Genomic DNA, 27,213 nt, shown 5'->3' with positions numbered 1-27,213 from the left:
AAATCTGTAGGTAGTAACCTCAGCCAGGGTAGCTATTTTCATGTTTCCCTTTTTAAATCTTGAGACATCTTCTGGGAGGGCCAAAGAAACAAGGTGATAAAGAACCCTCCAAGTAAAGTGCAGTGCTCATCCTTTGCAGGCCTGGCTCCTACCTGGCATGCTTTCTGCACGTGCCCTTCAGTACCTCTGTTCAGCCCACAGCAGTAATCAATGCAGATGGAAATCAATGTATTCGTGGCTGAAAAGCCCTCTTCAAAAGACTTGGCATTATTATAAAACAAAAATAAGTTCCAATCTTTCCTTTCTCATAAGACCATACAACAAAGCCTAGTGTGGTAGCTGATACCTGTAACCTTAGCTACTCAGGAGGCTCAGATCTGAGGATCATAATTCAAAGCCAGCCTTGGCAGGAAAAGTCCATGAGACTCTTCCCTCCAATTAGCTAACAAAAAGCCAGATATGGAGCTGTAGCTCAAGTGGTAGAGTACCGGCCTTGAGCAAAAAAAGCTCAGAGACAGTACACAGGTCATGAATTCAAGTCCCAGTACTGGCACCAGAAAATTGACATTTTTTTAAAGCTTTGGTGCCTACAGACATCTAGATTCTGCCCCCCACCCCCACATCCATTGAATAATGGAGACTTTCAATTCTGTGGTGAGACTAAAAGCCACATTAATTAAGAGTGAGTGATATGTAGGTAACTACTGAATTGGAGACTCAGAAGTAGTACCTACCTTTTCCCACCACAACCTAACCACCACAACCCATTTCAGAGGTGCTCACCCCAGACTTAAAGCTGTCCTTCTGGGTTCTCTGGTGTCGGTCTTCCTTGAAAGAAGCTGAACATGGTTTTATCAAGAGGTACCACATCACTCATCTCCAATTACTATCTATAGGGGGTGGCCTTGGCTCTCTTGTAGTCCCAATCAGTCACAAGCATTTCTTACAATCTGATCTATGCTCAAGATACTCATTTCTACTCAGGCAACAGCATAAGTTGGTGAATGAAGAAGCCAATTATAAAGCTTCCTCAAATATCAAAGGTAAAAGGAACAACCCAGTATTATCTCTGGGTAATTTAGGTCCCATACTCCAGAAAGCATCCAGATTATGTCATTGTTATGAAATTGGACTGAGGAATTTCAGCCCCATCAGAGATAAACTTGCCATATGGGTTATTTGCCATATGTCATTGTGGGAGGCAATTCTTTTGTTAATTATGAAGCCTGCTGGTCCTTTTGTTAGATTGTGTATGGGGGAAGATATTTCAATTTAGCTTGGCCACAAGGCTAAGGAAAGAGCTTTAGAAGACAAACACTTCTTAGGTCCTATAGATGAAATAATATTACCAGTAATGGTGGTGTTGTTTGCTTGTTTATTATTTTTATGTTTATTATTTTTGAGTTTGGGGCCTCACACTCTCACTTGGCTTTTTCGATCAAGGATGGCACTCTACTATTTGAGCCATACTTCCATTTTAAGCTCTTGTTTTCTTTTTAATGGTTAAGTGGAAGTAAGAGTGATAGATTTTCCTGTGTGGGTTGACTTCATACCTCCATTCTCTCAGATCTCAGCCTCCTGAGCAGCTAGGACGACAAGAGTGAGCCTGATATCAGCACCTGGCCAAGAGTGGTCTGTGATTAGCTATTGTTCTAATCTTCTAATGCAACTTATAGTATAGCTATTTGCCTTTCTGTAGCATTCCAGAGAAGGTCTATGACAGCTAGAATGATGGAGTAAGCATTGAAGGGGTTGCAGAGACATGTCTATTTCCTGTGTAATCTGAAGAACTTTGCTGAAAATGAGCATCACCAGGGAAGAGTTTATATCCGCTTCCTTTTGCATACTGAGACACTCATTCCTGTATAATAGGAGTTGATGAAAATGTGTTAGATAAACAGAAGCATATGCAGGGATGCTCCCACTGAATTTGTTGTTATAAAGACCTAAAAGAGGGTTGACAAGGCCGCTCATAGGGGGGCAGTTCTGAGTGCTGAATTCTAAAAGGAAGGGCTCAGGAGGTGTCTATTAATGCAGAATCTTGTATTTTGGGCTCTAGAATTAAAAGAACTTGAAAACAACATCCGGAAAGCATTGTCATTTGACAATCGAGGCGAGGAGCACCGGGCATCATCATCTACGGATGGCCAGCTGGCGAGCCCTGGCGAGAATGGCGAAGTGCGAGCTGGCCAGGCCAAGCGCTTGGGCCTGGATGAGTTCAACTTCATCAAGGTGTTGGGCAAAGGCAGCTTTGGCAAGGTCTGTAGCACATGTACATAGAGCTGCTGGTTTTTGTTTTTTTTCTGCCCTGGTATTGCCTCATCTGTGTGGTCTAAGATTTGATGAGGGTCAGCCTGCTCTCCTTGCCTTGTCCCTTCCTACTGAGTGTTCATGGGCCGAAACCTCGCAGACAGGAGCCCTGGTTCTGCTGTTAAGAGACTGTGGAACTTTGTCATTTCTCCTGGGTCAGATTGAATGTGCTTCATGTGGGCTGAACTGAACATTTTGCTTCTAAAGGTGTCAGTGTGCTTCTTTCTCCCTTCAGAGAGCATCTGAAACTATTACTTCATCATGAAAACTTTGAACATGAACTCTAGAGCTTCTGTCCTCAGTGAAATGAAAGATTCAGAGTGTATCTTATTACATAGTCAAGTGTTTCTTTAATCTGGTACTTAGTAAATGTTCTCTTTATCTTCTACAGTGATAGGGGAATTGAATAATTCTCTGTGTCTTGGATCAGGGTCCTCTGCCCTTGGGACAGGTCTCCATATTCTGCTCTCACTGAGTTGAACACATGTTCTGGAGTATGTTTTTCAGTGTGTTGAATAGAACATTGCTGGTGATCAGCTACTATTCTGATGGCCAGATGAGATGCAAAACTAATCCCTGTTTTAGGAAGATAGAAGGGCAGAGTTCAGGAAGCTGGTCAGCATTCCATCTCAGATCTCAATGTCCTTCTACTCTTTTTAAATCAGTGTCTAGGAGTAGATGGCAGTTGGCTTGTAACACTCTCCCAAAGCAAAGGCTTTGCTCTAGGAACCCAATAGAGAAGTATGAGAGCAAGAGTCATCTACTCTTGTATATCCCATGTATCCTGCACTCTTGAACACTACAGCCTGTGTGTCAGAGGGCTTAGCTACAGACCCATTCAAGGGGTCTCCACAGGGAAAGTTCGGGGTGCCTTAGAGTCTGGGGCCTATCCAGCTTACCCAGCCCTCCTGAGATGATGCTCCTTACTAGAGCAATCACATTCTTTAAAGACAGGGTAAATAAGAAACAGACCCCAAGCTTCTGGCTTAGGGCATAGCTCTAGCTAGTGAGCTGTTATAGTTTGTTTTTTTCTTTTTAGCAACATTCAAGGAAAATGAGCACTCTCAGAATTTCCACATAGTGTAGGCAGGATGGGACCTTTAATGATTCTGGAGCATTTAGTTGGTTTATTGGGAAAAATTACAGCCAAAGTCAGAGCCAGTTTTACAGAGCGTGTTCTTTATGTGGGTGGCAGAACATCACGAATTCCCTTAGTAGGGTTTTGAGTACTCCTCCTTAACTTTGACAATGAACACTGGAATGTTGCACTTAGGAGTTCGTTATTTAAAAAGAGAAAGACCTGTGACTTGTATAAACCAGTGCCACAATATCAAATAATAGGAAAGTCTCCAGAAAGTAGATGATAAATCACCTTCTGTAGGAGGAGTCACATCCCAGCTATAAATGAAACCTATCAGGGTTGGGGGCAGTGGCTCACACCTGTATTCCTAGCTACTTGGGACTGAGATCTGAAGACTGCAGTTCAAAGCCAGCCTTGGTTAGAAAGTTTGTGAAATTCTTATCTCCAATTCACCAGCAAAAACTGGAAGAGAAACTGTGACTTCTATGAGGAGTGGGGTAGCACATGAAGTGTAGTATGTTTACTTGTGACTGTGTTTCATCAACCATGATACCTTGAGACCAGGTTTTAAACAATGCTAATAAAACAACAGTTCTGTTCAAAAGGACAACACTATATTCTTGCCCCAGAATGGAGGTTACATGCCTGTAATTTCAGAATTAGGGAGGCTAAGACTGGAGGATTTCCCAGTTCAAGCCAGCTTGAACTACATAGTTAGACCCTGTCTTAAGAAAGAAAGAAATAAAATAAAACTATACTATTTACTATATTTTGGGGAATTATTAGTATCTATGAACACATGAATAATTATTCCACAAATGTTTATTGATCTTTTCTACTGTGAGCACAGTGCTAGATAGTAAGAAACAAGTATATTGAAGCGAGGGGCATGGCTCAAGTGGTAAAGCGATTGCCTAGCAAGCATGAGGCTCTGAGTTCAAATCCAAGAACTGCCAAAAAAATAAGTAAATTGGAATAACTATTAGGATGACTAGTTTCCCAACTATTTTAATGCTATTAGGTTTAAAATTAAAGGAAAAAGGAAATTAGTTTTTAAATTGTTTGTTTTCTTGCTTGCTTTTTTGTACTAGTACTGGGGCTTGAAGTCAGGGGCTTACTCTCCATCTTGGCTTTGTTGCTCAAGACTGGAGCTCTACCACTTAAATCATGCCTCTTCTTCTGGCTTTTTGCTGGTTAATTTGGAGATATGAATCACATGGACTTTTCCAGTTCTCAGATCTCAGCCTCCTCAGTAGCTAGGTTTGCAGGCATGATCCATTAGTGCTAGGCAAGTATTTAGTATTATGGTTCCTCTTTGGATTCTGTTCAGGCATTGGTTGATGGGGACTATTTTGATTGATTGCAGGTGATGTTGGCAGAACTCAAAGGCAAAGATGAAGTATATGCCGTGAAGGTCTTAAAGAAGGACGTCATCCTTCAGGATGATGACGTGGACTGCACAATGACAGAAAAGAGGATTTTGGCTCTGGCAAGGAAACACCCTTACTTAACCCAACTCTACTGCTGCTTCCAGACCAAGGTATGCTTATAAAGAGGCCAGCCAACCACCGTGTTGGGTTAGCACAGTGGTGCACTGTGATTGTCTATCACATCAAATACAAGATTTCCATCCTTTACTTTCTTCTGTCAAAGAATTTGTAAGGAGGAATGGGTTTTACCCCTGAAGAGATGAGGGCATATTTGAAAGCCATCTTCTTTTCTAAAAGCGTGAAAGTTTCTATTCAAGGTTGAATCATGCATGGATAAGAGAGTAGTAGAATTCTTTGCAAATATAACTGCCCAAAGCCAAATGGCTAAACCTGGTGTTTGCTCATTGGGGAAAAGAAACCCAACAGATACAGTCTTTCCCTAGCTGCTTCTAGTTTCTATCACTTGCCTCTTGTTTCTATCACTTGCCAAATCACTTGTATGTTACTTTCAGCTCAAAAGAAAAAGCAACCTGAATTGCTTCTTACTTGTGCTATGTCATAGGAGTAAAAGGATGCCAATAGATGTTTAAAAGTCCACAGTAAAATCCAAGCATTTTAAGACTTACCATGTAGGTGCTGAAGATCCAGGAGATGGCAGCAAAGAAACAAAGATAATCTGCAGCTATGTAGCAGAGCTCAGAGCCTGACCTCTGACTCAATACTCCTAACAAAAAGAAATGCACAGTCTGCAGAAAGCTCTTATTATGTTGTCCTTTGTGTGTTTTTTAGAGGGGGTGAGGGGATTTATAGTGACTTTTTTAAATGGAAAAAATGGACTCACCCCACACCACTAAAATTATGTCCATCTGGTGTCCTGGTAGCATCACAGGGAGGTGAGTTCTGGCTCCTTGGCATACCCTTGCCACTATGTGGTTTCAAATCCCAGTCTCAGCTGGATGCCAGTGGTTCATGCCTGTAATCCTAACTACTCAGAAGGCTGACATCTGAGGATCACAGTTCAAAGCCAGCCTGGAAAGGAATGTCTATGAGACTCTTATCTCCAATCAACAGTAAAAAGCCAAAAGTGGAGCTGTGGCTCAATTGGTAAAACTCCAGCTATGAGAGACAAAACTAACGGAGAGAACCTCAGGCCATTGGTTCAAGCCCCAGTACTGGCACACAGACAGACAGACAGAGACATACACACACACACACACACACACACACACACACACACACACTAGTCTTTTTCACTTATAAGTCAACAATTTCTCATATTTTTCACAGAGCCAATCAATCTGTATCTGTTTTATGCTTCTTTGCTTCTTTTCAATGTGACTAGTGCTATGCCAGGTGCTGAAGGTACACTGGTTAATAAGACCCATCCTTAACCTCAGGGATTTTATTTTCTCTTTGGTGCAGTTTTTCCAAAGGTTGTTTCTTCAGTTTAATCACTTTGTGAAGCTGTAAGAATAAAGGACTCTATTGCCCGTAATGTAGACACTGCAGTTTTGACCTCACCTAGTCTCAACACACAGTTGTTTATTGGAGTCTTTGGGGAGACCTACAATGAAGGACTCTCTCTGTTTAATCTACCGTTTCCCAACTTTTTTGGTCCCAGGCCCAATCATCACCCAGCCAGCATCTGTTCCACATTGAGCAACACTGATCCAGTGGAATTTTGTCTATCTTTTGATCACTTAGGACAAGAACTATCTCCTGCAGAATCTCAAAATCAGTCTGCTTATCTTTGATGGACACTTGGGTTTCTCTGTCTGTGAAACCTCTCCAGAGACTTCCATTTAGTAGAATCTTTCCCTTTGCTGAGCTAGTATGGAACGTGGTATCCTAGCTTTCTGTGTGTGTTATGTAATGCCTGCTGGGTTAGTGTGAGTGTTTGTGTGTAAACAAACACAGAGTCCAACATGATAGTAGAGAGTTCGGGAGGGATCAGATTTTCTTCTCCACTATGTCTTCATTCTGGGTTCATGGGGAAGGCATTGTATTCTATGGATCTTTGTCTTACATATTAGGTATCATGGGACTTCATACTAGTCAGAATCAGAAGCTAGGAAGTTTTTGTTGGTGTCATTTTAACAACTCTTTCTGACTCTATGAGGAAACTGGATATAGAGAAGTAAAAGTCTTTTCCCCACAGACACTGGAGTCTGGCAGTCAGACCTTGTCCTCATCTAGCCTCTGGGATCCCACTGCAGTGGGATCTTAGCTTTGTATCATTTTTCTACTCTATTGTACATGAGCATATGTGAGAAGAAACTCACTGTTTTACTTTCCCTGTCCCCACAGCTTGCTCTGTCTGTCTGTCTGTCTGTTTGAAGTGGCTGACTAGACGAAGCCATTTTGACATCCTTTCTTTGAACACATTGCCCAAAGGTCTAATGTCCTAGAAGTTCAGTCCAATCGGGAGGACCTTGTGGATATGCTTCTGCACAGATGACGGAGCAATAGCATTCTTTACAAATGTAGCTGCACAAAGCCAAAGGGCTAAATGCAATGTTTGCTCTTTGAAAAACCAGCAGATAGCCAGGTGCCTGTGGATCATGCCTGTAATCCTAGCTATTTCAGGAGGCCGAGATCTGAGGATCACAGCTTGAAGTCTGTAAAGCAGAAATTCCATGGGACTCCTATCTCCAGTTAATCACCAGAAAAGCAAGAAGTGGAGCTGTGGCTCAAGTGATTAGAGTGGTAGCCTAGAACCCAAATGCTCAAGGACAGCATCCAGCCATTGAGTTCAAGCTCCAGGAGTTACACAAAACAAGAAAAGACAAGAGAACCCAGCAGGTCACTAGTCAAATGGCTTTGTATGTGACTTTTATGTCAAAAGGAAAAGAGAAAGATTGTTCTAATCACTTCTAACTTATGTGACATCATAGGAAGAAAAGTTGTAATCAGATGCTTAAAATCTGGCAGATCTTGGAAAGCCACAATTGCAGATCAGCTTCAATGAGTGAGAAAGGGCAGTGGATATCTTCCACATCAGTAATATTTCCTCTAAGCATTGTAGAATGTTAATGTCATGGCTCCTCGTTGTGACAGTTTCCTCAGTGATGCTGAACGACAGCTGGATTTTGTTGTGGAAGAATAATAGTCGAGCTGACATGGTTTGAGGGTACTAGGTGGCTGGAAGGTGAGAATGGGAAGAGAAGAACTTCATCTGTAGTTCTAGATTCTTTCCTCAGGAAAATGAGAACAAACTTGTTTTTAGAGGAACACGTTTCTCCACATCTCCCATGCCACCAGCTCACTTTGCTTTATATAGCATGAGACATAATTCAATCTCACTAGAGGACCTTAACTTACTAACAGAAGAAAATTTGTGCAGAAACATCTTCCACACCTCCAACTTGACTTAAAAACTGTGACTTCTTCTAACTATAATTCCTTTTGTGATGATCAATAATCATAGTTTCAAGGAATTACTATTAGCTTGGCACAGGTGGCTCATGCCTGTACTCCTAACTACTCAGGAGGATGAGATCTGAGGATTTAGGTTCAAAGGCTACCTGGGCAGAAAACCCCATGAAATTCTTATCCCCAATTAACTAACAAAAAGCCAGAAGTGAGGGTGTGGCTCAGCCCTGATCAGAAAAAGCTAATCAAGGGCATAAGGCCCTAAGTTCAAGTTCCAATACTGACAAACATGCATGTGCGTGTGCGCTCGTGTGTGTGTGTGTGTGCACATAGCGCACACATGAATAACTTCATTTACCTGACTAAGGTAGGTAGATGTTGAAAGTGGAGTTATCAGTAAAAAGGAAGATGAATCTCAAGTGGAGTGTCACTGAGTTAAGATATTGAGAGATTACACTGACTTGGGTAGCAAATAGCATTAGGTAGTTCTGTTCTGGGTGGGGATATTAAAAGTATGGGGCCTCATAAGTAGGTCCTTCCTTTTTAGAGTCTAGTAGAGGAAATATGCTATAGCCAGGTTGAAGGGAAGAGAGGACTTCGAAAGGATTTGAGGTGGGAAAGGGAGCTAGGTTTCTTTTGTTGTTTTGCTAGAATTTTTCTGAAAAAGAGAGAAGCATTCTTCAACCACCACAAACTTGGTGTTAACTAAGTCTCTAAAGCATGACTCAGGAACATAAAGACCTGACTACAATCCTGTTATGCTTTCTTGCATGCCTGTGTAATTATGGTATACCAGTAGCAATGTTAAATCAGATGTAATATATTTTTAGGTGAGCCTTAATTGTCAGCGTGTAGGAAGAACTAGCTCTTTTGGAAATGTTGCTTGGAGCAATTCCTGGTAGATTAATGAGTTGTATGCTATGTACGTTGCTTGGCAAGATCTGGAAATGTGTGGAATGAGGGAATCATATCTGGTGACCAGTGTTGAAGCTTTTACAAACCAATTGACATCAACCAAAATGGTCCAATAGAACCTGGTTACTGCAGCCCATCCATGATCAAGTTATAAATCAAAGAGTCATTTGGACTTTCCTACACTAACACTATCTGCTCTTGGTGATTTGTGTTCTGATCATTTCCCATGGACTCTAGAATGACAAAAATGATGTGAAATAATTCTAGCTTTCCAGTGCTAGTGAGAAAGGATAGACCGGCCAATAAATGAAGCCAATCAAATTAAAACCTCATGTCTGACTACACTTCCTTTTGGGACACAAGAATAACCTGAGTTAAATAGAGGAAACTTTCAAACAAGGCCCAGAAGTACAAAGAGCATTTTGAAGAGACTAGGAGCTAAGTGAGGGCCAATAAAAGTATCCTCAGATCTCATTTCTTTTTTTTTTTTTTTTTTTTTTTTTTGGCCAGTCCTGGGGCTTGGACTCTGGGCCTGAGCACTGTCCCTGGCTTCTTTTTGCTCAAGGCCAGCACTCTGCCACTGAGCCATAGCGCCACTTCTGGCTATTTTCTGTATATGTGGTGCTGAGGAATCGAACCCAGGGCCTCATGTATATGAGGCAGGCACTCTTGCCACTAGGCCATATCCCCAGCCCCCAGATCTCATTTCTTAAAAACTATTTTCCCAACACTAGGGCCTCAGACTCTGGCATCCTGCTTCTTACAAGGAAATGATACAAGAAAAGAAAGGAAGAAAAAGTAAGGAATTGCAGTCCCTGACTGTGTAGGATGAGACAATGATTGGTAGAAAGAGGACAGGCAGTACTGTGGGAGGTGGGAGGCCCTTTCCTTGGAGATGAGGTACTCTTCTAGGTATTAAAGTCACGGGCTTGGTCAAGGCCAGAGTTCAGTGGAGAAGTAACTGGAGAAATTGCCCACTGCCCGCTCCCATTGACTGCTAGGAACAGGAAAGCCACTGAGCGGTAGATTTGGTTTTTCATTTCATAAAGGAAAATGCACAAGCATTTTTAGGTTCTGTATATTTGTGCTTTATGAACTCCATTGTGAAACCATTCCCTCTAACTATATTCCACAAAACCTGTCTTGAATAATCTCACCCATGATTTTTCCTCTTTAAAATTTGTAAGCTCTGCACAGATTTACCCTTCCCCCACCCTCTGGCATTTCCTGCCAGGCCTGGGAAGCCAAACCCCAGAGGGTTTTGCTCTGAAGGAAACTCAACTCCTGCAGGATCTCCTTGGCCAGCCTTCCTCCCTGCCCTGGGGAAAATACAGCATGGAAAATCCTTAAAAAGCAACTGGAGACATTTTTCCAGGGCAATTCAATAATCTCTGTGAGCACTGGAGCCTGCTGAGAACAAGTGTTGAAAATGTAGGAGAAAAATTGTAGTTTCAAGGAACTCTGATGTTTATTTTGATTTTTAATGCTAAAGACCAGCAAACCCTAAGACAAAATAAAACTAAAGCGAAAAATTAGACAGCTGGTAGATTTCTTTTCTTTTTTTTAAAGAGATGACTATGCATCTAAAATTGCCAAGGAAGCACCTGAGTAAAGTGCGGATTGCTTTCCTCCTAGGCCACTCTGTGTCTGAGTCAGCAGGGGTGACTAGGAATTGAAGGGCTTTGACCATAGTTGATACTGCCTCATAAGAACAGCCTGAGATGTCCAATACCAGGAGCTGGTTTGTGTATTTGGCAGCCACCAGGAAATAAATGTGCTTGCCAATAAAGGATCTTAAATAGAGACAGTCTTGGTAATTTTTAACTGATTTAAGTGAAATGAGTCCATGGAGAGATAACAGGCTTTGAGTCGACACTTGACTATCCAAGTCAGACTTCTTGTAAATCCTAACATCCTCCTCCTCCTGACTGACCATACCATCTCTTCTAATCAGCCAGCTACCATCTCAGTGAGGACCACTGTAATCACTGCAGGGCATAATGAAACTTCCTGCAAAGGCCTGTGTTCAAAGTCAAGAGAGCTCAGCTATGTTGTCTGGAGGCCTCAGGGGTGAGAATCTAAGGTGGGGTGATCCACATGTTCTGAGTACTCCAGCCCAGGAGAGAAAGCTACCAGATTTTCCTAACTCAGTAGACCTCACAGTATGATATCTGCTCATTCCCTATTCCTAGTGACCAAACACAAGAGGCCCCCTCCAGTCAGGAAGGTGTGTGGCCTCTTAATCTTGATGCCTCTGCCTCTTTTGACTTCTGGGCATATAAGGAAGCCTTGTACTTAAACTCCACAGCCTCACTTCCTACTGATATCCTGTGAAGTAAGTATGGTCCTGCCTTTGTTAATTGTGGTAAAATATGCATCACAAAAATTGTATCCTCTTGTTGCTCAAGTCTAGAATCTGAAGTCAAGACTGTGAAGTCTAGAATCTAAAGTCTGATCAACTCTACAGAATTTGAGGCCAGCCTGAACTATATATAACAAGACTGTCTCAAAAACGAAAACAACAAAAACATCTTGGCTGTTTTTAAATATACAGCTCCATGTGGTTAAATACATATATACTGTGGTGCACCCATGCCACCTTCCATCACCATAAATCATTATCTTGTAAAAACTGAAATTCATACCTTTATACAATAACTTCTCTCTTTTTTGTTTTCTAATGCTAGTACTGGGACTTGAACTCAAGGTCTTGAGTTCTCATCCAGCTTTTCTGCTCATGGCTGGCACTCTACCACTCAAGTGGTAGAGTTTCCTTTTCCAGCTTTAGACTGGTTCATTGGATATAACAGTCTTGAAGAACTGTCTACCCATACTGGCTTCAAATCATGATCCTCAGATCTCAGCCTCCTGAGTGGCTAGATTAGACACCTGGAAAACAGTAGCTTCTTATTTCCCCTTGCCCCAGCTCCTGTAACAAACTGTTCCACTGTCTATGATTCTGATTAAGTATTTTACGAGAATGGAGTTATATAGTAGTCATTTTTTTAACCTGGCTTTTTCCATTTAATATAATTTAATCCAAGTTCATCCACACTGTACAATGGGTCAGAATTTCCTTCCTTATTGAAAGCAAAATGGTATATACATGTATATATTTTAATTTTTTCATTAACTCATGATTTGCTTCTACATTTTGCCTATTATGAAAAATGCTACTGTGCTCTCATTGAGATCTTGCTGTCAATTCTTTTATCAATGTACCTGGAAGTAGAATTCCTCTATCATATGATTTTTTTTTAACTTTTTGAGGAGCTGCCATACTGTTTCAACATTCCCACCAATACTTTACAAGGATTCCAATTTCTCCAGCATATTGCCAACAGTGGCTTTTGTTGTTTTATTAGTTGTGTCCTGATAGGTGTGGGGTGGTATCTCTTAGTAGTTTTGATTGGCATTTCTCTAATGACTTAATGGTGACTGTTTCAGAAGTGAGAAGTCTGAGACCCAGCCAAGTCTGACAACTTGTGTGTGATAGAACATATATTGGAATTAAAGTTTCCTAACACTATCAACACGACTCCACTAATCTGCTTCCAGCCTCCTTCCTCCTGTCCAAATTCTCTACTTCATATATCTTCACTGCAAATCCCCTTTCTCTACTCCCCATTTATGGTCACAGACAGAGAAACAACTCTGTTTGCATGGACATGAGGAGACTGGAGTTAAATAATACACACACACACACACACACACACACACACACACACACCCCTTAAGCTGCCAAGAATAGTGGCAGTCTCTCAGCCTCTTTCTAGAAACATTTCCATTTTCTGAACATACAGGACCAAAGAGAGGAGAAAGGGGATGTGGGCAGAGAAAAGATATCCCAAATAGGCTGAAGTGGGGCATCCCTTACTCTTGTCCATTTAGCAAGGATTGTTTGAACTATGGCCATGTCATGAGATGCCTTGCTCCCTGTTATAGGACTTGGTGAGGAAGAATGAAGGGGTGTGTTCTGCTGCACTAGTGTTCATTGCCTCACAATGTAAGAGTGCCGAGCTCTTTCTAGTGCCTAAGCCCAATGCTTTGTTCACTTCCAGAAAATATTGGCTATCTTAAAAAAAAATTCTTTGTATGACAGCCCTGGGGCTTGAACTTAGGACTTGGGTGCTGTCTCTGAGCTTTTCCGTTCAATGCCAGGGCCCTGCCACTGGAGCCACAGCTCCACTTCTGGTTTTCTGATTGATAATCGGCCATGATACTCAAATCTCAGCCTCCTGAGCAGCTAGGACTACAAGTGTGAGCCACCAGCACCCAGCAAAAAGAAAATTTTATGTGCTGTTACTGGGGCTTGAATTCAGAACTTCACACTCTTCCTTGTTTTGCTCAAGGTTGGTACCCTACTACTTGAGTCATGTCCTCTACTTTGGACTTTTTTCTGGTTAATTGTAGATAAAAGTCTCAAAGACTTTCCTGCCTGGGTTGGCTTTGATCTTAGATCTCAGCCTGTTGAGCAGTGAGAATTACAGGTGGGATCCGTAAGTACACAGCTTTCATTATCACCAAGAATATTAGATCTTTGTAGAAAGTTTGGAAATTTTATGGAAAGAAAGAAAAGACTACTTCAAATGACAGTGACAAACATTTTGGGAGTTTCTTCAAGGTGACACCTACTTACACACGTATTTGTAAATTGATATTGTGTTCTCTAATGTGTTTCTCCTGGTTCTATAGTATTATTGTTTGCTTTAGCACACTCATCAACCAAATGATTTCTAGGGTTCTGTAATACCTAGGAACATTTTGTAGAGAAATTCCACATTTGGAGATTTAAGAGGCTATCAAGCGCTTAGCTTCCTAGGAGCTGAAGCTTGCAGTAAGTGAACCACAATGCACTGCCCAGCTGTGCCCAGCCTTTCTGTGAAAGAACAGCCTTCACTATTTTCTCTCTTTCTGGAACATTCACTTGAATACAATTTATAGATCACTTACTGGACAGTGACATAATATAAGCCAAGAGTTCAATTAAGACTTTGATATTGTATGTGACCAGGTATGTATGTGTGTGCGCATGCACGTGTGTATGTTATGTGTATGTATATGTATGTTTTAATGTGTGTGTGTATGTGTATGTTTACCACCCATCCTCCTAGACTATTTGCTTTACTTTTTCTGCTACTATTTTTCAAATTAGGTTTTATGGAGGTGCCACATCATACATGTGTGTTTGTAATATACATATATATATGTACTAGTGTTCTTATACATGCTCATGTGTGTACATATGTGTTGTATGCGTGTGCATGTGAGTTTACATACTTTTCAAAATGTTAGCAATTGTCATTTGAAGTAGTGCTGCATGGGCTATGGCAGGAGAGCCTTCAAGCTCTTCCTTCTGCATCCAGCAGAGCAACCCTACTTTCACCTGCTCCACATGGTAATTTTCCAAGCTAATAACATCTGGCGAAAGGATTTCCCTTTGCAGAAAACATAAAGCCATTACAAGTTCCAGTGAGAAACTAGAAGGAGTCTTGATGACTTTTCACCTGGCATATGTAATCTGATATACATCTAGAGACACCAATGTCTAAAGATTCCTATTATAAATTCGTTGTTAGAATGGACATTCTTTGGCTAGCCCTTTGGCTCACTATGATAGTGTAGGACTGGAATAAAGGCAGATGTGATAAAGAAGAAGGCTAGTCTTATGTTTATAGATTGACAAGCCTTGTGCAGGGTAATTTCCGAAATCTTACATAGGTACCTCCAGGTATACATGTGTTTTTAGTTCTTTGGACAGATAAAGAAACTGGAAATCGAGGAGACTTAGCCACTTGGTCAGGAATACACAGAGGCAAGTGATGCCACTGAGATTCAGATCAGTAGTTCTTCTCCTTGCCTCAGAAGGCAATTGTGGGGCAGGATGGATGAGAGATGAACTCCATCAGGTTGTTATAGGTAGAGGGGAGGAGTTGTGGGGAGAGAAGAGTTTGCAGGAAAGGACCTTGGATGCCAACAAAATATACTATGTAGCACCCTCATACTGGGGAATTGTCAGAAACACAACTTTGTGAAGAGATTGTGTCCAATGTGTGGAGTTTTTACAGTACCAAGCAAGGAGTCTGAACTTATCCAAGAAGACTTCTTCACTTAGAAAGCACAGTCTGGCCAGGCACTGGTGGCTCATGCCTGTAATCTTAGTTACTCAGGAGACTGAAAGATAGCTGTGGCCAGAAAATCCATGAGACTCTTACCTCCAATAAACTAGCAAAAATCTGAAAGTGGAGCTATGGCTTAAATGGTAGAGTGCTAGCCTTGAGAAAAATCATGAAAGCACCTTAGCCCTGAGTTCAAGTCTCAGTACTGGCATGTGCACACACACACACACACACACACACACACACACACACATTACAGAGAGAGAGAGGGGGGTGGAGGAGAGAGAGACAGAGAGACAGAGACAGAAACAGAGAGAGAGAGACAGAGAGAGCGCACGCACATAGCCTGGCAGATCTGTATATCGTGAATTAAGGAAAAGAATGAAAAGTAGAGTCACTGGGTGACTCTCACTGGGTGAGGAGCTGATTCGATAACCAATGACTGCAGATTCAATGAGAAAGGCATTGAAAGAACTGAGGTGGGCCATTTGATTTCCTCTGTGCATGTGGCAAGACCGGCCTGCTTCTAAAGAAATGGTAATCCATTTGGTTCTCTAGAAAATACCAACCATAGCCCTGAATGACTAGGAATAAGTTCAGATTGCTGCCAGTTGCTGTAAGTGATCTGCACACTTCTAAGATGTCATTTCCCACAGTTCAATGGGTGCATAATGATCTGGTCTGAATAAAAAGTTTCATCTTGAAATCTAAAACCAGAGTTCCCAGTTATCTAACTCGCTTACCAAACAAAGCCAGTTTCCTTGTGGCTGACGTCAGGCCTCCCAATCTTTCCCCAACACCCGCTGTCTATTGGATTTCAGGATTTACCTTTCTTTTTTAGCGTGTCTATTTTTAGATGCATATTGAATTTTGATAGTGGCCTGATGTTTTCCACAGGGAAAATCACGTGGGACATTTTGTAGAGAAACTTCTACCTTGTCTATTGAAATTTCTGGGCTGCATCAGTGGACTTCCCTCATATAACCTGAACTATTTGTTCCAGTGGTCTCTGATCCTTCAGATAACCCTGATGGCCCTTACCACTCTGACTTTGAAGATCTTGCCAGCTGGTGGTACAGCCCATTGGGCCATGTGAGTTCATGAGTGCCCTGTTGATTCATAGGGAACACAGGATGCCGTAAAATGGACACTAATGTCAGTTCTGTATACTTCTTTAGGATTTGGTTTCCTCATTTAATATAACCAAAGATGGTGAGGACATAGAGTTTGGCCTTTATGACCTGTAAGAGCCTCCAGAATCTGATTTTTTAAAATGTCTATGAAAATGCAACCCACTGAGGAACATACATGAGACTATTACAGATTTATCTGTCACTGATGTATGAATGAGTTTAAGAAAATAATAAACTCAATGACCAGGATTTCTTTTGAACATTCCTTTTTCAAAGCTCAACAAGTATGTCGGGCTGTCTATCTCCCTTGTAACCCCTTTCGCCCTCATGCACAAGCTGCCTGACCAGCAGGTCAGCAAGGCTGGAGCGAGGGTTATGTGAAAGCCTCGAACCCATGTGCAAACGCGAAGACGCCCTTCCTCCCCTTTGACTCACTAAGAACAAAGGCGTGAGACACGTGGGCTCCTTCGGGGAAAGCTCCTTGGATTTCCGTTTAATAAAGGGAAGGGAAAATATATTTATAGCAGTAATGACAGTGGGAAGGGGAGGGACCTGGAGCACCTAGCTAGGCACTAGCGATTGGCTAATGAGCTATCCATCCAAGAGCGACACCCTAGGACCTCCTCCAAGGTCTACATCAGGTCCCATAGGGTCCCCATCCCCCTGGGTTTGCCGGCGCCATTGGGGCACACGTGCTTACAGATGGAGGGCAGGGCTGGCTTAGCTCCCGGGGGAGGTTCCAGACCCGGGGAGAAGGTAGGAGTGACTAACAGCCAAGCAGCCTCAGGGCGGGAGAAGGGGCCTGCCTCTTAGGTATAGCCAGACCCCAACAACGGTAAATGTTCCTACTTCCATAAGCCTGTATGTTTACAAGGCTGCCATTCCATATTGAGGTTCTGAACTCAAACACACTTCGGATGACTAATGGTTCTACATCACTAAGGGGAATTATAATTGCCTCATAAAAGCATAGAAACTTCTAGCATACAGTGGGAACAAGAAATTTCACTTCTGTTACCAGCTTCGCTTCTTTATCTTCTTTTTTTATTTTTTTTTTTTGATAGACACTGCAACCTAAACTAAGAGCTTTGCCATGTTTCTCTTCGATGCATTCAAACTATCTGGCAAACTGTTAATAAAACAAAATTGAGAAGCAATTGTTCATAAGGCTTGACCACTGAGCACACCTGTTTCCTAACAAGAAAATCTGAATACAGCTGTAATCCTAGCTACTCAGGAGATTGAAATCTAAGGATCCTGTCTCACAGACAGACCAGACAGAAAAGTCCATGTGACCCTTATCTCCAATTAACTACCAAAAAGCCAGAACTGGGGGTGTGGCTCACGTGGTAGAACACTAGCCTTTAGTGGACAAGGTTCTGAGTTCACACCCCAGTATACCACAAAAATAATTTTAAAAGATAAAATATGTCCTACTTGTTCCCATACCTTTGGCTCAAATCTATAACCTATCTAGTCATCTCATAAGTATATGATGAGTAAGAAATGGCTGAGAGCTTTGTCTTCCCAGGAGAAGTTCTACCCTGCTAGAGGATACATGCTTGGTTACATGCTTTTTTGTTTCTTAGTGATCCAATCCATTTGCAAATGTAGAGTTATGGCTGGCTAAGGCAAGAGCCACCTCTTTAGTTGTGTGTCCCTAGGAGTTAGGGTCATCTTTCTGACCACTCAACCCATGGTTTGAACTGAAGCAACCACAAACAAGTTACCAGAGCAGGAGCTCTCATGGCTTCTCTGAATTATTTTGTTCGTCCACAAGATCCCAGTGAATTCTCGTGGGGCTGTCTTCTTCCTGTCACTGAGAGAAGTCACAGATTGGGACTGGCTCCTCAAAATGTGGGATGTGATAGTGTTATGGTTTGGATTTGAAATGACCCCCCAAGGCTCTTGTATTAAAGGGTTAGTCTTAAATGTAACAACATTTAAAGATGAGGCTCTGGAGAATTGATTAGGTCCTGGAGTTCTGAACTCAACGCTGGATCAATCCATTGATGGTTCATAATTGGATAGGATATAAATTTAGGAAGTAGGACCTAGATGTAACCTATATGGAGACATGCCTTTGAGGGCTATATCTTGTCTCTGGCCCCTTCCTCTCATTTTCTTGGCCTTCTTCCTTTCTTCCCCTTTTCTCCTTCCCCATCTCCCATGAAGTGAGCCTCTTTGATCTACCACATGCTCCCTGCTATGTGGTTCTGCCTTCATCAAAGGCCCAGAAGTAACAAAGTCAGATGACCATGGAATGAAACCATGAGCCAAAATCTTTTCTTCCTTTAAGTTGATTTTTTTCAGGCATTCTTTACACAGATAGAAAGCTAACCAGTGTCAATGATTACTGGTTCTAGTTCAGAGCACTGTGGATAAGCTGTCCCCTGGCAGTTTGTCTTTGGAGGCTATTGTTGTGCCCTAAGAGAGAGGTGTAATCCAGATGGACCAGCATCGTCTTCTACTTAAGGTCAATGACAACAATATAAGCAATAATGTAGAGACTACTGCTTCTGTGTCAGAGTCAGTTTCAAGCATTTTACATGTTTTAACTCACTTAATAAACCCCATGAAGTAGGAGTATTTTCTCAGAGAGGTCATAAGGCTAGAAGTACTAGAGCTCAAATTCAAATCCAGTTAGTTGGCTTGTAGGTTTGTTTTGTCTGAATGCCTCGGACAGTTTAAGCTCCTGAGGTTTGATGAACACAAGCCCAAACCCCAAGAGACCACAGTATAAATAAAATGGCAGCTGATTGATAGTGGGGAAGCCAATGGGATATCTGTGTGACAGTGTTCTAGGATAACACTTGAGGACATTTTGGGCAATCCAAGTTATACTAGGAAAGCCCAAGAAAGAAAAGCAGACCCTTGACTTCCTGTTATGAGGACATTTTATGCAGAGCCAATAGAAAGTTGAAACATCCATTTTTGACCCCATTAAAGCATTAAAAACAAACAAACAAACAAACAAAAACAACATGATATCCCAGGGAGAATGACAGGGTAGAACACAGGAAAAAAAGGATTTCCTCAATCAGCGAAGACTGTGGCAGGAGGTACAAATTAACTCAATTCAATGCTCAGTAGAGATTCATCACCAGCCTGCAATCCATTTTATTGGGAATGCCGGTGTCCAGGTTGCCAGGGAGCTAAGCTTATTACCTGGCTTTCACTCTCAGAGCTGAACCTGCTGGCTCTGAGGCTGAATTTGAGGCCCTCAGGCTAGCGGCCTCCTCTGGTCTTCCAAAAGGAGTGTGGCGGGTTCAATCCAGTAAGAGTTTGAGCCTCAGCATGGATGGAGAAAACGATCTCTTGTTCTCAGTGATTCTGACACCACCTAGCCCACCCATGCCTTGTTTCATATTGTGTTTCAGGTTCTAGTTTAGCCCTTCTGTCAGACAAGCACACTCTAGTTTATGAAGATTTTCTAGATTCACCACCAGTATTCACTCTAAAAACATGCCATTATGACCAAATGAAACCCTTTGCTGTTAGTGTTTAAATGCGTCCACCCTCTAATTTACCCAGTTATATTCCTGTAAAGGAGTTTATTAGGACTGTGGCCAGTATCTTTGATGTATATATTTTAGAACTGCAATGAGGGGCCACTGGAAGAAACCTTGAAAATTAAAAAAACAACAACACAAAAAAACCCAAAACTAACCTACATAATAAACAAGCAAAATGGAAACAAAGAAATTTAGGTGTGAATTGCTCATCTTACCAAAGCAACCTCTATTATAGAACATTTACAAAAACTCCCTAGAAAACTTCGATTAGCAAGATCTACCTGGATTGCCAGATGGGGTGGCTGTCTTGTAGAAGTGTTCAGAGTAACTGAAACCCAGTATATTAGTAACAGGGACAAGGATTTAAACACACACACACACACACACACACATATACACACACTTCTTGTCCAACGAACTTCTGGTCTACTTCAGGATGGAAGGCTAACAGGTAAAATATGGTTCTGTCTGAAAATGAGCAGTGCAGAAATTATCTTAGGAAGTCAGAAAGAGATGAGTGGGCTGAGATGTTTTTCTCCTCCAAGTTGGAGAAAACCAAGGTGAAAGCAATGAGGTGCTCGTTGCTTTTGAAGGGCTTGGGCGTTATATCTACCCCTCAGGAGCAGTGTTGAAGCCCCATTAGATCAAAAAGATCAGCTCAGTTGGGTCTTGTCATCGTATGGAAAGGAAAAGACCCATGTAGGAGACAGATCTGAATGTTTATGTAGGTCAGATCCTCCCATCCAGCTTCCTGACCCAGTGTTGAGCTGTGCTACTTTAAAACCACATTAATCTAGGGAAAACATAGTCTCAGCCCATCACTATGGGAACCTGAGACAACATGCACTATAGGCACTGGGTAAACACAGGAAACAAACTGGGCCCTTCCAAACACTTAAAATAACAGATAGCTGCTTCCAGCTGGAGGAGTTCTATGTATGTGGATCCCAAGAGCGATGAATTCTGCTTAGCGATTTGAATAAGTGTTAATCCCTGTCTGTAGAGGGCACTCAGTGTAGCACCTTATGCAGATCTTCAGATGCTCCCAACTCTCGGAAATGGTACTGAAAGTGTGCAGGTTCATGGACATCGGCATTCTAGGTGATCTAAACAGATAGGCATGTATGCAAGGGAGGACCCAGAGCTATGTGTGCGTGTATGGGGGAAATTATGCAAGTTATTCAAAGATTAATGTGAAAATGTGAAACTTAACATCTCAATTCCATAAAGAACGGAATATTTAGACTTCATGGCTCCAAAAGTAGGAGTATATTTTATCAAAAAAGGAAAAAGAGAACAACAATATGAAAGTTTGTTCAGTCCTAATATTGAGATCTTAATGTTGTAACTGACATGCTCTCAAAAAATTTTTCATAAAATCTGAGCTTGAGGACTAAGTGTACCTATCATTAGGTTGTCATGAAGTGTTGATTTTCTTATTGTCTTCAGCAGGGAGGGCTATCTCAAGAACAGGAAGTGTGGTGACTGGTCACGTGTTGCTAGATGGAAAGCAGTTCCTTTTGTTCCTCCCAAGACAAGGCTGAGACTGGACTGCAAATGAGGGGTTCACCTTCAGCCTGCCCTAAACCTCCTAGTTGATGACTGAGAATTATTTTTTCCTCAGTCATGATACTTAAACTCAGAATCTGGGCACTGTCCTAGAGTTGTTGTTTTTTTTTACTCAAGGCTAGAGTAACCTAGCCCAGCCTCACTCAGCACAAATCCCTGAGTAGAAGAGAAATCTTTTCTATTTGACATAACTATGGTGTTTCTCAGTGTTGTTTTAAGCTTTATTTTATATTGAAGACAATCTAATCAAAGTTTGGCTATTTGTACTATGGAAACCATAGGCTTCTTGGAATTTTCACCTGTAAAATTAGATAATAAATAGACATTTTGTGTGTGTGTGTGTGTGTGTGTGTGTGTGTGTGTGTGTGTACACATGTTGGTACTGGTGCTTGAACCCAGGACCTTGGCACTGTCCTTTATCTTTTTCCACTTAAGAATGATACTCTATGGGCTGAGATTATGGCCTAGTGGTAAAGTGTCCCCCCCACCATATACATGAAGCCCTGGGTTTGATTTCTCAGCACCACACATATAGAAAAAACCAGAAGTGGCACTGTGGCTCACATGGTAGAGTGCTAGCCTTGAGCAGAGAGAAGCCAGGGACAGTGCTTAGGCCTGAGTTCAAGCCCCAGGACTGGCAAAAAGCAAAAAAAGGATGATGCTCTACCACTTGAGCCACAGCTCTACTTCCAGTGTTTTGGTGTTTAATTGAAGATAAGAGTCTTTTGGTTGTTTTTTTTTTTTTTTTTTTTTGTCAGTTGTGGGGTTTGAACTTGGGGCCTGAATACTGTTCCTGAGCTCTTTTTGCTTAAGGTTAGTACTCTACCACTTTGAGCCACAGTGCTACTTCCAATTTTCTGGTGGTTAATTGGAATTAAAAAAAAATCTCATGGACTTTCTTACCTGGGCTGGCTTCAATCTGGGATCCTCAGATCTCAGCCTCCTGAATAGCTAGGGTTATAAGCTTGAGCCATCAGCACTCTGCATGTTTTATTTGCCTGAGCTGGCTTTAAATTTATAACCTTCAGCCTTCATAGTAGCTAGGAATACAGGCATGAGCCACTAGTGCTCAGCAGATATAGTCAAGCTGTTCTCAAACTCATGTTCCTCTCCCACCCATCCTCCTTGTTAATTACTACTGTGTATCACCATCGCTGACTAAAGAGATTTTTAATGTATGTGTAGATATATATGTTCCTTCCAGAGTCTAGCAGGTGCTCTGTGGGGACTTATCTCTTGCTGTGATACCCCTTTCCTCTGTCTCTGCCACTAGTTGAAAATAATTGCTTTCCTTTCTGCTGTCACAGCAACTAATATTTATAGATTACTTTTTCTAAGCCAATAATGGCATTGGAGATTTTTTAAAGCACTTACTCTGTGCCTGTCATTTTTATAAAACTCTGTGCACACATCGCTTAATCCATGTAATGGCTGTAGGAGGCAAGTATCCTGAGGCAAGGGGTGGCTGTATGCTTCCTTCAATATCACAGAGCTCTCTGTAGTAGAACCAGGAGCTGTGCTAGCCCTGATGATGCACTGACAGTTTGGCAAATGTGATTCCACTTCTCTGACATATTTAGTCCTCATTGGATATTTTAAACTAGGGCTGGGAATTCTATTTCTGCCATAGGTGGACAGCAGAGGGACCCTTGAAAGTCATTTGGAGATGGAACCAATGAAGATCCCATTGGTTAATTAGCCTTGTCCCCACCTATGGACTCCTTGTGTCCCCCAGTGCCAGGATAAGTGGGTCCTGCTAGAGGAGGCAGCACAGGGTTGGGCAATGCCCGAGCAAGCCTCTTCATGTGCTGCTCATTGCTCAAACATTATAGAAACCAGTGTGTCCTCTGCTGGGTTTTTGTGGGAAAGCTTTGCATACAATGCTGGCTGACTTCTAAGCCTTAAAGTAAACAGCTACATCATCCTGTTCAGAGTCAGGAAAAGGAAACTGCAAGAAAAGACCAAACTGGTGTAACATTTTTTTTAAACAGAAGTGGAGGAAATGATGTTTAGGGGGATTTGCTGGGGTCCTCATAATAGAAGGCTCAGCAAATAATGACCCCCTTCCTAAGCTGTGTATTTGAATTTTTCCCACACTGTATATTCTCCTAAATGCCCTTGCTATGATGTAAGGAGGGAAATCCACCCACAAAAGATGGGTAAAGGATTCTGGAAAACCATTAAGCTATTCCCCTCAGGGAAGGGTGGAAGATTCTGGCTTACAAAACTGTGGGTTGACCGAACTGATGCCCAACCCCCCCCACTCCCACTCCCAAGATACTCGTGGCCTGAAAGTACAACGTCCTCATGGCTGCCTTTATTGCCTAAAAGCCCAGACAAAGTTGTATATATGCCCCCCAGGAACATGGGGCCAAGAACTGTCTGGGTCCAGATATGTTCAGACTTCTTGTATCCTTGCATTGTCTCACCAGTACCACAGCCACCTTCCTTGTCTAATGCCTGTGTCCTTTAAATCTACACTACGAGTGTCCCAAGAGCTTTTCTGGCTCTCCAGTTGGGATATGAAGTTCCTGTCATCCTAGAATGCCTCAGGGCAACAGTGACATTTACAAGTGTCAATTATTAGACTGAAGTGGGCATTCTAACCATACACTCACCATGGGAAATCCCAAGGCCTGTCCCTTTTCCCCAGCCCCATCCCTGTTACTTCTGAAAAGCCTGATGTGATGAATATGACATAAAGCTGGTACCCCCAAATTAACATCTCCTAGAGTAGCTACTATGGTGATATTTTCCCACAAGTAGAACACCACTTAAATGACTGTGCTTTTCTCCTCCCAATCCACCATTTGTTTCTCCTTTTCCTGTGTGACGTGGGATACTTCCTATCTTTCTGTGCTACAAAGTTTAGGATATGAATCTTCTCCCTAAAAATAGTCTGACGTTTTTTGCTTTTATGATTGGTAAATCTGGATGTTGTGTCTTGTATATGTCAATTATTACCTGTAAGGGCATCCTATTTTTTTTTAAAAACTTCCTTGTCCACATGGTACCAAGCTGTGTGCAGACAGATTAATATTTACTTATTTATTTTATTGTCAATCCTGGGGCTTGAACTCCAGGCCTGGGTGCTGTCTCTGAGCTCTGTTGCTAAGGTGTAGTACTCTACAATTTTGAGCCACAGCTCTACTTTTGCTTTTGTGGTGGTTAATTAGAGAGAAAAGTCTCACAGACTTTCCTGGCCGGCTTTGAACATCGATCTTCAGATCTCAGTCTCCTGAGTAGTCAGGATTACAGGTGTGAGTCACTGGTATATTTAGATGGACTTCCCTTCTATACTGTGTTGGATAATAACCAGAGCAGCAGGTTGGACTTGAAAAGATATTTTAGTTTTCTTTTAAATCTGTCACCCACAGAGGCAATTGTACAAATAGACCAAAAGAAGCTCATTTATTTTACCATCCTATTTTCATAGCCTGAAAAATAAAATATCAATCTCTCTTATCTCCTTGATTGGATCACAAACTGTCAATCTCACTGCTTTCTTTCTGGAAACTGGAGGCTGAGAGCATGTCTGCTCCCTAGGCTAGGATGGCCTAGCTATGATTTTCTAGTTTCCCTGTTCTCTTTTACTCTTCTCTCCTCTACTCTCTTCTCTAGCACCCAGCATGGCTCTTTAGTTACTTATGCACAAATAACTTATCTCAATCTAGTTAAGCATGCAAAGGCAGCTACATTTTTACCTCTTCTCTTGTATGTGGGAACTCCTCTTACTCACAGTAAGTGTTTGGCAACTTGTCTAGCCACAGCAATGGTATGCACATCAGGAGTCATTTCTGGAATTAGAGTCAGCTTACACAATGGCTCCTGTCACACTGCAAAGCCATATTTCTCCCTGTCTCAGCACATGCTATAGAATATTGACTCCTCACAGTCCTTACTGATAGATTAGGTTGGCATGAAAGAGAATCCAAATATATGTGTGTATGTATGTGTGTGTGTGTGTGCACGCGTGCCCCCACACATATGCAGCATACGTACATGGACTTGAACTGAGGCTCAGGGCCTAGGTACTATCCCTGAGCTTTTTTGCTCAAGGCTATCACTCTACCACTTTTGCCACAGCTACACTTCTGTTTTTGTTTTTGTTTTTTTTCTTTTTTATGCTTAATTGAAAATAAGAGTCCCATGGACCTTCCCACCTGGGATGGTTTTGAATTATGATCTCAGATCTCAGGCTCCTAAGTATCTAGGATTATAGGCATGAATCAGCAAACCAAACTTGTTTTTTCAACCTCTCCCCACTTTAGACAAACTCATTTCACAGCTCCCCGGAAATGTAGCCTTCTTTGAATAAGGCATTTCACTTCTAAATTATTCTGTCTGCTTTGATCTTGCTTTCAAACTTCTAGCAACATTAAGAACACCAGTGAGCTTTGGTTTCCTCATCTGCAGAGTAGGAATGTCAAGGCCCCCTCAAAGTCCCTCTGTGGGAACTGTACTCACGTATATGGCCTTTAGCCCAGAGCCACACATGCACACACATGCAACTTTTAGAACTTTTAGGGCACTTTATACCTCTTTTGTATGTATCTCTGTCATCATAGTACCTGTGAGATGGTCAGGGTAGTGTTGGACTTTTCTTTGACAGACAAGGAAATAGTTATGAATAAATGAGGAGACTTGTACAAAGGCCCATGGTTCTTAAAGTGCTAGAACTGGAGCAGATCTTTCCAGGCCTGCTTGATGTCGCTCCTCTTCCTGGCATGGTGTATTTTGGGAAGGGGAGAAAGGGCAGACTTCACCCATGGAATGAGCCCTAGGTCCCAGTTCTGCCTGAGAAAACCATCATCCCTCTCCTAAAATGGGCATGAGCTTGCTGGTAGAACTTGTCCTTAACAGTGGTCAGGCCACTTCTTCACCCAGGCCTTCTGGAACCTTCCCCGCATTTGCCTTCAGTTGAATGATTTGTTAAAGGCTACCATTTTTTTTCCCTTGCATCTCAGTCATCTCAGAAAGTTCCAGGATGACTTGGGAGTTTTTATTGGCAAGGCTTAAAAATACTCAGGCAATGATGATGTGTTGATGCTTGGAGTCAGATTGGCCAGGGCAAGATGTGATTTATGAAAGGCCCTGTAACTCTATAAGGCCCTAATCAAGAGGCTAAGAGAAAAGGATGAAACATTTTAATCCTACTTACAATTTCCTCATTAAGAATGACTCTAATTAGTCATGGATAAAGTTTCTCTTTCAAGGTGTGTGTTTTTGAAATCATAAACGTTTGTGTTTCCCAGCTGGGACTTCCACCTCTGCAGACTGCCTGTGTTTTGGGCTGTGAGAAAAGAGTTCTTTGCCAAAGAATTCATCATGTACTGGAAACAGGAAAGTATGGGTTGAAATGGTGATTACCAGGGCTACTTCAAAAGGTCAAGTTTTCATTTATAGAACTGGAGCCATCTTGCCGGGAGAAGACCATGACCATCTGTAATCATGAAAGTTTGGAAGCATGCTCCTATGGTCTCAGCTCAGGATCAACGACAAGGAGTCAACAGGGAATGTTACAAGGGAGGAGGGGAGAGGAAAACGGTGAAATAGACATTAGTTAGGGACTCTTGCATAGTGTACAGTGACAGTGTATCACCGCATCATCACTTGGGGACAAAAGATGGGTCAGGTAGCAATATCTCTCCTCTTCTGCCTTTCTAGACATGGTGCTGGGAAGACCTGCCAGAGTGAGGGCTGTCCTGGGGCTCCACAACAGAGGTCCACACTCTCTCTGCTGTTAGTTCTGGGACATACATCTTGCTA

The 27,213-nt window shown here is 42.0% G+C and overlaps 1 protein-coding gene across 1 annotated transcript in view; it reads left to right on the top strand.

Moving 5' to 3' along the window:
• Prkce (protein kinase C epsilon) overlaps nt 1-27,213 on the top strand; it is a 506,658-nt gene that overhangs the window by 336,456 nt on the left and 142,989 nt on the right. The window contains exons 9-10 of the mRNA XM_048352997.1: nt 2,060-2,259; nt 4,758-4,931. Of these exons, the coding sequence (XP_048208954.1) occupies nt 2,060-2,259; nt 4,758-4,931 (374 nt within the window). The remainder of the gene's footprint in view (nt 1-2,059; nt 2,260-4,757; nt 4,932-27,213) is intronic.

Source organism: Perognathus longimembris, chromosome 8 (genome assembly GCF_023159225.1).
Source record: "Perognathus longimembris pacificus isolate PPM17 chromosome 8, ASM2315922v1, whole genome shotgun sequence".
Classification (NCBI taxonomy): Eukaryota; Metazoa; Chordata; class Mammalia; order Rodentia; family Heteromyidae; genus Perognathus; species Perognathus longimembris.
This window is presented reverse-complemented; position numbering and strand designations above follow the sequence as displayed.